This window comes from Lontra canadensis, unplaced genomic scaffold, assembly GCF_010015895.1.
Source record: "Lontra canadensis isolate GAN:19392208 unplaced genomic scaffold, GSC_riverotter_1.0 scaffold9, whole genome shotgun sequence".
NCBI lineage: Eukaryota > Metazoa > Chordata > Mammalia > Carnivora > Mustelidae > Lontra > Lontra canadensis.
In genome coordinates, this window is record NW_022631003.1 from 29,941,677 (window position 1) to 29,956,079 (window position 14,403).

Genomic DNA, 14,403 nt, shown 5'->3' on the forward strand with positions numbered 1-14,403 from the left:
CAAAAAAGACATGTGCCCCAGATCCTACTGTGGTATCTATCTGCCCTCTGCCTTGATCTTCCTCGGTAGCCTCTAGAGGCAGACCCTGATCTTCCTCCAGGACCTGTGAATAAAAACATCTCTATTACTTTTTTTTTTTTTTTAAGATTTTATTTATTTATTTGACAGAAAGAAAGAAAGTGCAAGCATGTCTCCAGAGTGATGGGCTGAGGAAGAAGCAGACGCCCCGCTGAGCAGGGAGCCTGATATGGGGCTCGATCCCACCTGAGCCAAAGGCCGATACTTAACCAACTTAGCCACCCAGGTGCCCCCAAAACTTCTCTATTTCAATTCTTTTGTGGTCTGTTGAACTACAACTCATCTGTACTCCACTTAAAAGATGTTAATTTAATAAAGTCAGAGCCTTGTCTATTTTGTTTGTTCTCCATTGTTTCTTCTCTACTTGGTACACAATACTTACTGAACGGGGGTGGGCGGAGGGGAGGGGAGGGGAGGGGAAGGGAATGAATGAAAAAAAAGGTAGAAAGTAAATAGTCTTACCCCTTGACTTCAAACAGGTTTAAAAACAATGAAAATCTTGTCCATTTTTAAATATTTTGGAGAAATAAAATTCAAAAATTTTATCAAACATATTCCACCAAAGCAAAGCACTTGTGTTTAGATCGTAAGAACCAAGGATTTAAAATACTTTAACAATGCTCCCTTAGGAACAATGGATTGATAAGTTCAATAAACGTTCATTTACTAGACAAATGAACAATTCTGTTAGCAAAAATTTCCTCACCGGGCACCTGGGAGGCTCAGCTGGTGAAGCATCAGACTCTTGGTTTTGGCTCAGGTCATCATCTTAGGGTGTTGGAATCAGGCCTACATTGACCCAGAGTTTCTCTTTCCCTCTCCCTCTGTCCCTCTACCCCGAGCTCATGCATGCTCCCTCTCTCTCAAATAAATAAATATTAAAAAAAAAATTCCTTACGTTCTAATTGCCGCATGTTTACAACAATTTTAAGGGAATGGTTGAAAAAGAAAAGTAACTAATTTATTGGCTAAAGTGTTCCTTAATAGCCAAACTGCATGTAACATTTGATTACAGCATTTTGTCACCTCTCGTATATCAGCCAAATTGAATTAAAATTTCTGTCTAAGTTAGCTGAATCACCTCTTAGCCACTTTCCGTTATTCTGACTTTTAGACTTGACAGATACAAAATGATCAAAACAGCCATGCTACCCCTTCTATGGTCAAAATTTCTAGAGGACCAGGATTAGTAAAATTTCCACAATCTATTCACAGTTCTAAAGCATATCCCTAATCTTTCTGTTCCAATTTCTAACTACTTCAAGCAGTCTCTGTGTTGTTTATTCTAACATCACTTGGCCATTATTAAAGGTCCATTATCCACAACCACCCATCTAAGGAGGTCCACAATGAAACCAGCCTTTAATACATTCAATTCAAAAAAGCAAACCTCAAAAGATTTTCAATTTTAATTTAAATGAAGAAAATTTTGACGATGGAATCATTAAAAATGATTTTGTCTTCACCTAAGCAATGCTTTCATAGTAAAGAAAACTTTTAATACACACTGCTACAAAGCCAAGAGAATAATATAAATTAACTACAAGAACTCAAGGTTGGATTAATACTTTGATCAGGCATAAGAGCAAGGATTTTATAACTGCAATTAGTTTACATGATTTATTCAAGATAATACCCTAATCAAAAGTACAACCTTTAGTACTCAATGTAAAGATTACAACAAAATATTCAGAGGAATATCACAGTAATCAATATAACTTCCAAAATTTTAGTCAAATGTCCTATACTTCGATATTTAGGAATCCACAAAAATGAAAAAATCTGAAACACTTCTAAACTTTAAAATGAAATTCCACAATAACCAACACTTACTGAATATTCACTATGTCCTCACCCTCTGATGAGGTAAAGAAAGGGGCAAAGGGAGTAAGAATGGTTGCAGGTGGAAAAGCTGCTGAAGTCATCTAAAAAAGACATGATGACAGCTCTGACTGGGATAGTAACAAGGGAAGTAGAGAGAAGTAAAAAGATCCCCATATTTGACAAAACTTGGAACCTACAGAATTGACTGATGGAGGGTCATGGAATAGAGAACCACAAGGAGGAAAGAGGAGCAGAAAAGGATCAGAAGACTCAAAAATCTCATGAAATGATGGTACTCCCCAAAGAGGAAACACCAGAGAAGCAGTGTCTGCAGAAAAGAAAAGCACCAAGAGTTAAAGACAGCATTTGAGGAAATCAAATACCCAATCTTCAGAACGAAGAAAGAAGGGCCGGAAAACTCAGCCTGACTGAGAACAAGGTGTGAGCTGATTTAAGATCCTCATTTGTGACAACAGTGTTCATTAGAGACACCAGTCCAGAGACATCAAACCAAGTGTATGAGCACAGTGCAGATCAGTCAGAGACTTTGGCCATGCTGGTTCTACTGTCCTGTCAGTCTCATATTCCTGCAAGCCCCATCTGTCTGGCCACTTGAGAATTCCCAAAGTAGAAGAACTTATTGTTCCCAGCTACAGCTAGGCCTAGGAGTCCAAAGCAAGAATCTTAGGAGTAAAGGGAAAGAGGAGTGACACAAGCAGCTGAAAGTTTATCAGCTTTCAGGTCTGGTCTTGGCCTCCCATCTCTGTAGCAGACTTTAGGTCAAATTGAAATTTACCCTATTCTATCAGATCACTACTCATTCACAGCCCCTATACCTAAGGTCTACTCCCTGCTCTCTACCCCAGACCATCCCACCTGACTGAACAGAATGATGACTGCTGCCCTTTAGAACACTCATACATAGGAGTCACTCTGAATCAGACCTAGCCCTGGCTTTCTAGCCAAAACACAGAGCCCCCATTCTCATGAAGAGTAAGAATTCAGATTCCAAAAGGAGGATGATGCTCTAGACTTCACAGATTCTGGAACTAGGGTCAGAAATTACAGAAAACTTTGTCAACTGAGACCTCTTACTCATCCCTTAAAGACACGATACGGGTAGTATACATGTTCAAGAGATTCTTCAATGCTGCCCTATGTAGCTGAAGTTAACTTTCCAGGCATTTAAGTGTTCTATTATATAAATATATGCCCAAAATATTAAGCCTTCTGCTTTCAACTGACATTTGGGCTGTTTCTAATTTGGAGCTATTCCAATAAACATCATTTTACACATAAAAAATAAAATGTGCCAACTAAAGAGCATTTCAACCCACCATGCTACCACTAATTTGTCCATAGTCAACTAAAGATTTTATTTGCAGTGTACTCATAAAATTACCATCACCATCAATATGGCCAATATTTACTTACAAATATAAAATATATATTTAAAATATATATTAAATATAAATATAAAATATAAATATAAAATTCGACATTATTTAGAGTTAGAGAACAAGTGGTATGCTCTATGATTATCTTAGTAGTAAACTATCAATTTTAAATAAGCTTCCCATGAAGTCACAGAAATAATATAAATAATGACTTACATTAAAATAGCCTTCCTGAAAACACATACAAGAATATTCACTTCATCCCTTTTTCTGAATTTGTGTCAAGATCTCTCTCCAGAAACAGCCCTAAATATGTAAACACAGTATAGCATGTGAATCTTTCAAGCTTCCAAATGCCTCAATAAATGGATACTTCTACAAGTCTCACAAAATATTAAATGAGAACATCAAAAGTAAATTAATGGGAAAGTCCAAGAGGAAAAAAAAAAAAAGTTCACTGCAGGACTGTTTACAGTAGCCAGAAACTGGGAGGAAAATAACTGGTTACTTGAATACTGGTACATCCATGCAGAAGAGCACTGCGCAACCACTAAAATGAGTTAGGAAGATCTCCAAGTTACTGTGGGGGAAAAAAAGCATACACAGGACATACACATATACATACAAAGGACACGGTCACCTGTGTAAAAAGAAGAGGGCACATTCACATTTTCATTCACCTGTACAGTATCTGGAGGGCTACAAAACAAAATGTAAAACAAGTTCTACCAGGGGATTGGGACTACAGGACCAAGATAGAAAAGAAATTTTCACTGTATAATTTTAATATCATTTCCCATTTCTTTCATACCTTTATACTACATATGTGTGTGTGCCCAGCTGTCAAAAACAATAAAGAGTGTATTTTCTGAGACCAAAGAAATATAATTCATAAGGGTAGCTTAACAGAAATTTATGAGTTGGTAAAAGAGCACTAAGCAATGATTCCTACTGTTACTGAGCCAAAGAGAGCTTAAAAATTCTTTTTGGGGGGCTAATTTGGGATTATGATGATAAAGAGTCAGAGTACTATCTTCATCTTACAGAAAAATGATTCACTGCCAAATTTCATTTTTCAGTAATATGAGAAAATCCCTACAAAGCTCTATTTTAAAAAAATTTTAGTGTATTCTATAACATCCTAAAAATCAAAGCAGTCTTTTTAAAAAGCAAGATCAGAATTAGAATGCGTAAGGCTTGTACCATAAAATATTACAGAATCAGTTTAAATAGTAACTGATAATTAAAATATATAGAAAAAAAGTTTATCTTAAGTATTATTCATATTAATAGTTACGTTCCATGTTTAAAGCTATTTATAGAGCACATGTGATTTATTAGATTAGTACCATATCACTTGGACTATGCAGTTAAAACCAGACACCATGATTCACCTAATAGAAGCTACTCATATTACAAAAAAATAAATAAATAAATAACCTTGGAATTCAAAATTTGGAATCTAAGAACACTTAGATATCATCTAGTTCTTCAATTTATAGATTAAATAATTGAGTTTCAGAGAAGTTACACAGCTGGTACTCCTCCTTCCACAGTCAGTTATTTGCCTCTAAAACACACTATAAACCCAATCTTCAAAGTCATAACAAATATCACTGATATATTCCCTATTATATGCAATTAATGAAAATGGGAACTACCATAAATTACTGAAAACTAATATTACATATACAGTAATAACTCATAGCTTCATAGAAGCTATCACCTTAGTTATCATTTATAAAAAGTGGTTCCAGAATAAAAGAAAGTGAGTTGATAACCTAGGAGTTAAGAAAAAAATACAGAAAATAGCAAAAGGAAGCTATCTGGCAATCATCCATTCAAACAATCTGTTTAAAAATACTATAAAATTATTATACTACAATGGAAATCCAATTTATGTCCTAACAAAATGTCTAATATGAATACAAAGTTGAAGAGATGGGAAGTTTTTAAACATTATCCAACTGTCTGAGTCTGTGAATATAAGTCACCTTCAAATTTTACCCAAAATATAGCTCAGACCAATGAATTCAGTTAATGTTTACTATGACTATGCACAAACCACAGATTAATTTCAAGAAAAATATCACAACAATATTTTCTCAAACAAAAATGTGTGGACTCAGGTTCTGAGCTCCTGTAGATGTGTAACACAGATTCTACTGGAAAAACAGAGTTAGCAAGAAGAGTAATGGGATATTAATAAAATGACCGATTTGTTGTCCTAGGTTTTCCTGGCCAGGAGAATGGAGATTGGAAAAACTGAACCATGAAATCAAAAAGGCATCTGTCTTCCAGGTTTCTCTCTGCCAATGTCTTGAGAAAAATGTTTGAACTTTCCTGTTGGCTTTGTATGCAAATAGCTCCAGATGCAAAGTGAACCACATCTAAGTTATTTGGTTCAACATCTGCTGGTCCAATTCCCATTATTCCTTCTAAAGGGTCGGCTTGTGACAGTTTAGTTTGCCCTCTATATAAGCTGTTTTGAAGGAGCTAATTTGGATTAAAGTATCTATCTAGACCACTTGTTTTTCCCTTTGATGGTCAATGCATTCTAATGTGGTTCTGTGTAGTGCTACAAGTAACTTAGAAACATATTGGAAAGGACAGTATTCAAGGTTTTGCCTCCCACCTCGCCTTCTAGACAATTTAAATTTATACAGTTAAAAAGTAAAAAGTGAACAGTCATTTGCCTCTAAAACAGCACCACACACATTGTGCACAATGGCAACGTGACAACACTTTCTGACCTAATATTTTTTTTTCATGAAATCTCTATCAAATATTTGAAGTTGAAGTTATTGATAAAAGCATTTAATAAAAGCATTTAACACTATTAACAATGCATTCCATGAAACATTCAGTCATTTGAGATGACAATTTTCATATGGTATCACTGAAAATGGAATAAGGTCCATAGCACATGGCACTTAGTGCCTGATACACAGTATACCTTCAAACATTTGATAAACGAATGAATTAAGTGAATGAATGAATAACAACAACAACAAAAAAAACTAAAGAATTCATTTAAATAAATCCCATATATTCTGAAACCTTGGGTCTGCTACAATCAGAAAACAATCAAAAAACATACTGAATCCAAACTAAGACTAATAGTCTCATATTCTTAGAACTTGTACGATCAAGAAAAGAGAAAGCCCTTACTCCAGAAGGGTACAATAGGGAGGACAAATTGCTTTATGGGGTAAAAATGAGGAAAAGAGGAGAAATCAGAATATCCACCTATGCATGGATAATTGTGTGTGTGTGTGTGTATACATATATATTTTTGCTTTTATAGGTACATGTGTGTATCAGAAGATAAACATTCATTTTGAAAAGTAGTTTCCTAAAAAGTAGAACATTATCATTCTTATAAAAATTTATAAGATAGTTGATAATGATTTCAAAAAAAAACATCTCTTAGCTTTAGGAAAAAAAAAACTTTTTCTAAAAAATACAGCTCTATGTGTAGTTAACTCAAAAACTTTCAGATATTATATACTATGCAAAATCTAGAATGATTTTCCTTCAGAAAAATATTTAGAAAAATAAATAAGAAAAAAAGTCAGTAAAATAACTCGATACTACTATTATTGCTTCTAGACCCTAGTATTTTTTAACTAAAATTTAGTCTAACCTCTACTCTCCTCTACTGTTACCTGCTGCCATACAGTAGAACCAAACAAAAAATTAGGAAAAAAACAAAAACAAAAAACAGCAAAAGAGCTGTTCTCTCTTTCTGTGAATCCGTGATTACTCTTGTTAATCATTATTTCCAGGTCATTTGTCTGTCTTGGGAATGACCAGGAAACTTAAGTAAACCCTAGAGTATAGCTTCTTTGTCATCTTTGAGTAATTATCTAAGATTTCCAAGATTACTATATTTTTAAGGCAAGTTTAGGTTTGCCTTCCTCTACCTTGTGATTGTAAAACTATTTAGTTACTGCCTAAGAATTAAAACTAATTAAAAAGAGTTACTGTTATTGAATCACTATATTGTACACCTGAAACTAATAATATTGACAAATTAAAATAAAAAATTTTTATAAAGAGTTACTTTTGAAAGCAAATCTGTTCTACTAATCATCAAGAAATAATTACTGAGCACTGCTTATTAACAAAGCACATGCTATACTAAGTGCTTAGGATTCACAAAGGTTTAAAAACAGTCTCTACCCACCAAGGTTTAGACTAAAGAAGAAACATATAGACAGCAGTCATAATGATAAAATATTTTTAAAAAATATAAATTAGTTACTCCATGTTTTTGGCAGCATTATTTACAACAGTCAAAGGAAGGAACCCGAGTCCATCAATGGATTAATGGATAAAAATGTGGTCTGTATATACAGTGGACTATTACTCAGGCTTAAAAAGGAAGGACATTCTGACACATGCTACAACATGGATGAACCCTGTGGATGTTATGCTAAGAGAAATAAGCCAGTCACAAAAAGACAAACACTGTATGATTCTATTTATATGAGTTGTCTAGAATAGAGAGAAAGTAGAATTGTAGCTGCCAGGGGCTGGGGGTAGGGGCAAATGGGTAGTTACTGTTAAATGGCTACAGAGTTTCAGTTTCACAAGATGAAAATGTTCTGGAGACTAGTTGCACACCAATGTGAATATGCTTAACAATAATGAACTATACACTTAAAAATGGTTAATATGATAAATTGTGTATGTTACTTAACCACAGTTAAACAAAAAACTGGCCAAAGTGCCAAGCAAATGATGCAGAAAAAAAATGATACAGTAGTTCAGAAGTAAGAGCAATTATAAGATATGGATTCAGTTAAAGTTCTATATACCTTGGTCTGAAAGGAAAATGAGACTCAAGCAGATAGGAGATGAGGGAATGAATGTACTACAATCAGAGCAATGGCAAAGTGACAGAACAGACACCAGCCAGACACAAAATGTAGATCATAGTTTGACCAGCCACAGGCTTCAAAACAAATAACCATGGAAGGTAAGCTAAAAGGAAAGACTACGAAATAGAGAGGAAAATGCCCAATAAAGGCAGTTGTTTTCATTGAGTATCTTTCACTAAGATAAAGTAATAATTACCACACTTAGTGAGAGTAAAGGCAGGAGGAAAAGGAAACTGATAACTTCATATTTGCTTGTCTCTTGCTTACATACTCCAACTTCCATGATGACAAAAGTATGGAGACACATTCAAAAGGTTAGATGCCATACATTGACGAGATATGGGCTTAGAGGTAACAATTTGCATACGGAACCAACATGTGCATTTCATTTATTCTAACTGGCAATTCTTTAACATCATCAGCTCTGCACAGAAACTAGCATTTTAAAAGGTCCCTCTATGCAAATAACACAAATATTACAGTGAGATGTGTGTCCTGAGGCACCTTGATTCATTAACAGTATTGCAGGCCCTCAGCAGACAATGTTTTTAAGATAAATTAATTATCCCAGTTGCTATTACAAAATCACCCTCCAACTAACTGCCAGCTCTGCACCAAGATAATCATTCGACACATGAAGCCTATGACTATATTCTTTACTTAAAATCTTTTATCCTAACACCAAGAATGAAAATGTCTATTCTCCCCCAAATACTTTAAAAACTTAAACCAAATGTTTCTGAGTAATCTTCTTGGATTTTAAGCTGTGGTAAAACTTGGTTAATAATCATCTCTTTTAGAAATATTTTTCATATAGATTACAAACTGTTAGGATGTAGGTGGAGAACCAGACAGAAGGAGAATATTGTCCTTTTTTGAACTGAAAAGAATCTACATTGGATCTCTTGAAGCTTCCTATCTTCTCTGGACTTTAGTGTGGAAATGATTAAATTGTTATACTAATTAGGTTGTTCAGATCACTCTGGTCTAAACTTCCGATACCTGAATCAGAGGCTCCTGCAGGCAGAGAAAGAGAAACTATCTTCAACAAAAGAGAAAGATTACTTGGCTGAGCCAGCATCTACCATGTCTTCACTTCAGCTGTTGGCCAGGTTAGTTTATCTCCACTTCTGCAAGTCACTGAGGAAATGCAGAAAAAGTACTTTCCACAGGTCTGATTTCTTACGGGACTGAGGGAGAAACTGGGTGTGCTGTCTGTGTGTACATACGCACACACTAGAGGAACTGTTAATTCTAATTAGGCTTTGAGAACTTGACCCACAAATATGGACATATACATAGATGTGACCTATAATATTTCATTATTAGAGAACAGGAAGTAGATAATCTGGCCATAATATACAATTCTTTAATATACTGCCACAATTATAGGAAAACAGATTCTGTTCTTGCTTTTGTAAAGAAATACAATTTGGTTTCAACTTCCAATCTACTGAAATCATTTCCTTAAAAGCCATTTCTGACTGTGCTTATTTTCTCAGTCTCTGATCACACTAACCTCTCTCACATACAGCCTTCAGCCACCAGGACCATAACTTCTTTGAAATGTTTTACTCCTGATGCCTAGCCCATACTCTCCTTATCTCTCAATCTTCTGTGTCTTTCTTTTCCTCTTGTTCCTTAATTATGGACATCCAAATTTCTCTACTTAACCCTAATCTCTTTACATACTGATTCCACAGTTATCTTCTACAACTTCAACTGTCATATCTACTAGAAAAATCCCAAATGAAGAACACCAGCCTTAACCTTTCTCCTGAACTGAAGAGAGCTTAAATACACAAGAATCAAGGCTTGAAACCTCAAAAATCAATTTTGACTCCTGCCTCACCCTCACATTCCGTCAGCCAGATGGCCCTGCTGATGCTTTCCCCTAATCAAAAAAACAAAACAAAACAAAACAAAACAAAAACTAGTTAACTTAAAAAGAACTGAAATATAATCTGATAGACTAGATTTCATTCCTAAACATATTTACCTGTATCAAACTCCAAAGCTTTTATAATCCATCATTTTGTCATCTGTACAATAGATAATATTGTAGCTGCTCTACCCACTTTACAATAAACAAATACATGATAACACACCGAAAATCCTAAACCATTACATAAATATCAGTATTCCAATTTTTCTATCAATTTCCATTGCCACTCTAGTTGTCATTCATTCAGTTATTCACTTCTTTAAAGATTTATTTATTTATTTGAAAGAGAGAGAGTATATGCACACATGCTCATGAGTGGGAGAAGGGGCAGAGGGAGAGAATCTCTAGCAGACTCCCTGCTGAGCACAGAGCCAGAGGTGGGGCTGATCTCACAACCTAATCATGACCTGAGCCAAAACCAAGAGCTGGACACTTAACCAACTGAGCCATCCAGGCTTCCCTCATTCTTTTTTTTTTTTTTTTCCTTTAATTACTCTTTTTATAAATACTTACTGAGGACCAACTATAAGCCAGGCACTAAACTCAGCATTTGAGACATAACGAAAGGACAGACACAGAGCCTATCCCCACAAAATTTACAGCCTAATCTGCAAGTCAGAAAATAGGTGCACAGAGATGTGGGAGGGTTCTCTGGGACGGCTTCCCAGAAAAGGCATATTAAAGCATAAAACAAATAGGAGTTAGTATAATAAGGGAGCGGGAGAGAGTGGTGGTGGGAAACAAGGTGAGAAATTCCAGGGAAAGGAAACCACATACATAAATCCCTCAAACAAGAATGAGCATCCTAACTATGTCATTCTCTTTCCCACATTTACACATTTGTTTCATTGTTTTTTCTCACTTCAAAATCTTTCCCCATTCTCCCATCTGTGCCTATTCAAATCATGAAAATCCTTCAAAGCCCGATCAATAATATACACCCAGCTTCAAGAATAGTACTGGACTCATACCAGGCATGAAATAAACATTTTCTAAACGAATGGATGATGAAATCTTCATTCTTCCCAAATCACAAATCTGCTTCATATTACAAGTATGTATGTGCCTGTCCTATCTCCCCTTGAAGTAAAGGACACATTCCCATAGCACCTAATGCATAATAAGCACTGGAAAAATATTTGGAGGATGAATAACTCTAATAATCTAAGACAAGGCAGAGCTGCTAAGGATACTTTCATCTTCTACTTCTGACTTTACAATGATGTGGCAGAACAAAAAGCCTAGGAAATTCAAAATATTATTTATACATGAATTATATTAATATTGAACATTAGGTCTTCCATAAAATATCACTCATAATGGAATTTATTTTTGCATTTGATTTCTTGGATGGCTAAATTTTAATGTTTAATACTTTAGACTGACTTTCCTGGAAAAAACAAAAAAACACACACTCCTAAATTTAAATACTGGTGAAGATGTTGAATTACTTTAGGATATTTTTATACTATAAGAATAAGAAGTCTTTTTAATTAACAAACTGGACAGCCTGAAAATATTATTTGGTACCTCACTTTCCTAGAACTAAGACAGATTAGGAAATGTAAATTATATTTTAATTTCATTTAATGTTCATGATATCATTTTTGGAATCATGCCTCAAGCCACGCTGCAGAATTTGTTACGCAATTTATCATCTGTTATTAAAAAAAACCCTAAATTAAATCTGGGTCATTCCATTTTCAGATCAAAGAAGGCCAAGAGCAAAAGTAAAAAAGAGGCTTTCAAAGAAAAGGCAAAGTGTTCAGTAAGAAAAAAAAAAAAATTCTAGCTACTACAGAGTAGTACCTGTAGGAAAAGCAGCCCAAGGAATGGCAGGAGACGTAGTTTGCGTTTCACCATTTCCACCATCAAAAATCTCTGCAGCCTAGGGGGGAAAAAAAGGCAAATTTATTTTTGAAGATCTAAAAATAGAAATGCTATTTAAGCAACCAAGACTTCCAGTCCCACAGGCTTATTCTCTGCTATATACCACACATTTTCAAATCCCCTCCAAATACTCAATTGTTTCTCAGTCTTCATAGTTACCACCCCAACCACTACTCCCCACCTCCAGTATGCATGCTCTGTTATTTTTAAGTAAAAATCTCCCTTCCTTATTAAAATATATCTCCTGCCAATGAAAATTTTCTTTTACACATCCTCGATCACATTTTCACTTGAGAAGTTTACATCTAAGTACTCTAAGTACTTCTTTTTCATTAATTAGCATAAGACCTAATGGAGATCAATCTAAAGAAACAGGATTCATCTATATTCTTCAATAATCTACCATGCGGACTTCCTAGCATTCAACATTTAGAAAATTCATAAAACTGATGTTTTAAATTAACAAGCCTTCCTATTAAACAGTTTTTAAAAGTAAGGACAGTCAATTACTGAATGTTGAGTTTCTGGGTAAGTTTTCTCTCTTAATTGTTCAGATCACAGCAAAGTTATTATTGAGAAAAAGAACCAGAATTTCAATTTGGTTCAGCATTGAGTTGTCAACCAAACAGAAGTCAACTGAGGCAATCTGCCACAGAAGCTAAGTGACACAAAATATAGTAACTATTATCTATAAACTACAAAAAATGCACATGGTTTACATAACCAAGGATGGAAATCTTCCATATTTCTACAACCAGATAGAAAAAGAAAGAACCCTAATAACTAATTAAATTGGAATAATTGGTTAACATTGTAATGTAATACTGAAAGGAATAGGTCCATTGACTGTAACATTGAAGTATAATTTTACTCTGAGGAAAACTACCTATTCTATTTTTTTCTGATATAATAAATCAAGCATGGTTTAAGTAAAGAAAACTGTACTAAGTTTAAACCTTCAAATAACTGACAACTTGTAAACAAGGAACTAAGATGATATCTAAAACATCTATTATCCTCAAAATTTAAAAAATTTTAACAAAATTTTAAGTGCTAATTTCAGTAACAGAAGATTAAATCACCCAACAAAACCTAAAACATTTTAAAAATAGCAAAAAAAAAAAAAAAAATACAAATCTGCCAAACATAAACCAGTGTCAGAAAAAATGCACAAAATAGGTATGTCCATATTGACAGATATTAAGAACTGACAAGAAATGATCCTATTCTTAAAAAACTCACACCATTTTTTCATAATATTCAGAATACTGAGTATATACTTAATACCTTGTTTCTCCTATTAATGTCATTAATTAAAGTCCTGGTTTTTAATAAACAATCTCTTTTTATTTATTTATTTTTTTTACCAAATTCCAAATTAGGTGAAAGTCTTACTATAAAGGAAAAAAAAAAGTCACAGAGCTCACTTGGTAGTTCCAGGACTTGAGCTCAGGCATCCTGACTCCTAATCCAGAGATTTTCCTGCAAGACTATACTGGCTCCATAAAAATAACTGGGTTACAAAATATTTCAATAAAATGAACACACACTGAAAAGGATTAAGGAAAAGACAGTGCTTCTTCAGCTAACAATTTCCACTTACAAAGCATTCAACTTAAACCTGAGAGAATAATCTAACAACACAAACATACTAATTAGCCCTATAAGCCACCAAAACACTATGTAGTTAATACACTGAATCAACTCATTACAGGTGTAAACATGAAAATATGTGACAGATCTGCAATACTTATCCTTCATCTCACAAGTATTTCCTAACAGACATGTATCCCAGCAAAATCGTCAGCTGACAATTTTTAAAACTTCTTTAATGCTTCTACTAGCAGCACTTAATTAACTCAACTTAAGCCATTCCATGGGCATGACCAATTCAATAATAATTAGCTTTATCTCTCAAAAGGGATATATCTTCATTTTCCTTGATTTCATTTTTTATTCCAGTGTTACATTAAAAATGATCAAGAAATGATCATTAGTGCCAATGATAAGTAGTACATTTTCAAAATAATATACAGCATTATAACCCCAAAAAGTTGAAGCAATTACATAAGCAAAATAAGGTAATTGCACATACCTCAAAACCACCAAAATCATCATCATCCATTCTTCAAGTGGACCTGAAAAATATCAGAAGACAATGAAACAAGCCCACACACAGAGTCATTTATGTCAAAACATTTTTCTGACTTAAATGTATATATATTTTGACTTGTAAATTAAAACTATTTCATTTGAGATTTTTTTAAAATCTACTTTTTGTAACTATATGGGTATGCATTTTTTAATGCAAAAAGACTGGAGGTTTTTTGGCAAAATTAGCCATTCAGGCAAAATTAGCAATTTCTGTGACTTTTTCAGCAAC

At 34.1% G+C, this 14,403-nt stretch overlaps 1 protein-coding gene across 4 annotated transcripts in view; it reads right to left on the bottom strand.

The window, feature by feature from the left end:
• CCDC91 (coiled-coil domain containing 91) overlaps positions 1-14,158 on the bottom strand; it is a 289,046-nt gene extending 274,888 nt beyond the window's left edge. For 3 of the 4 annotated variants that reach the window (XM_032855169.1, XM_032855168.1, XM_032855167.1), the window contains exons 1-2: positions 14,116-14,158; positions 11,940-12,018 (exon numbers count right to left, since the gene is read on the bottom strand). In XM_032855169.1, the coding sequence (XP_032711060.1) occupies positions 11,940-12,018; positions 14,116-14,145 (109 nt within the window). In that variant the 5' untranslated portion in view covers positions 14,146-14,158. Of the gene's footprint in view, positions 1-11,939; positions 12,019-14,115 lie in introns of those variants that run through there. The other variant, XM_032855171.1, reaches the window with a different exon arrangement.
• Positions 14,159-14,403: the final 245 nt, after the last annotated feature.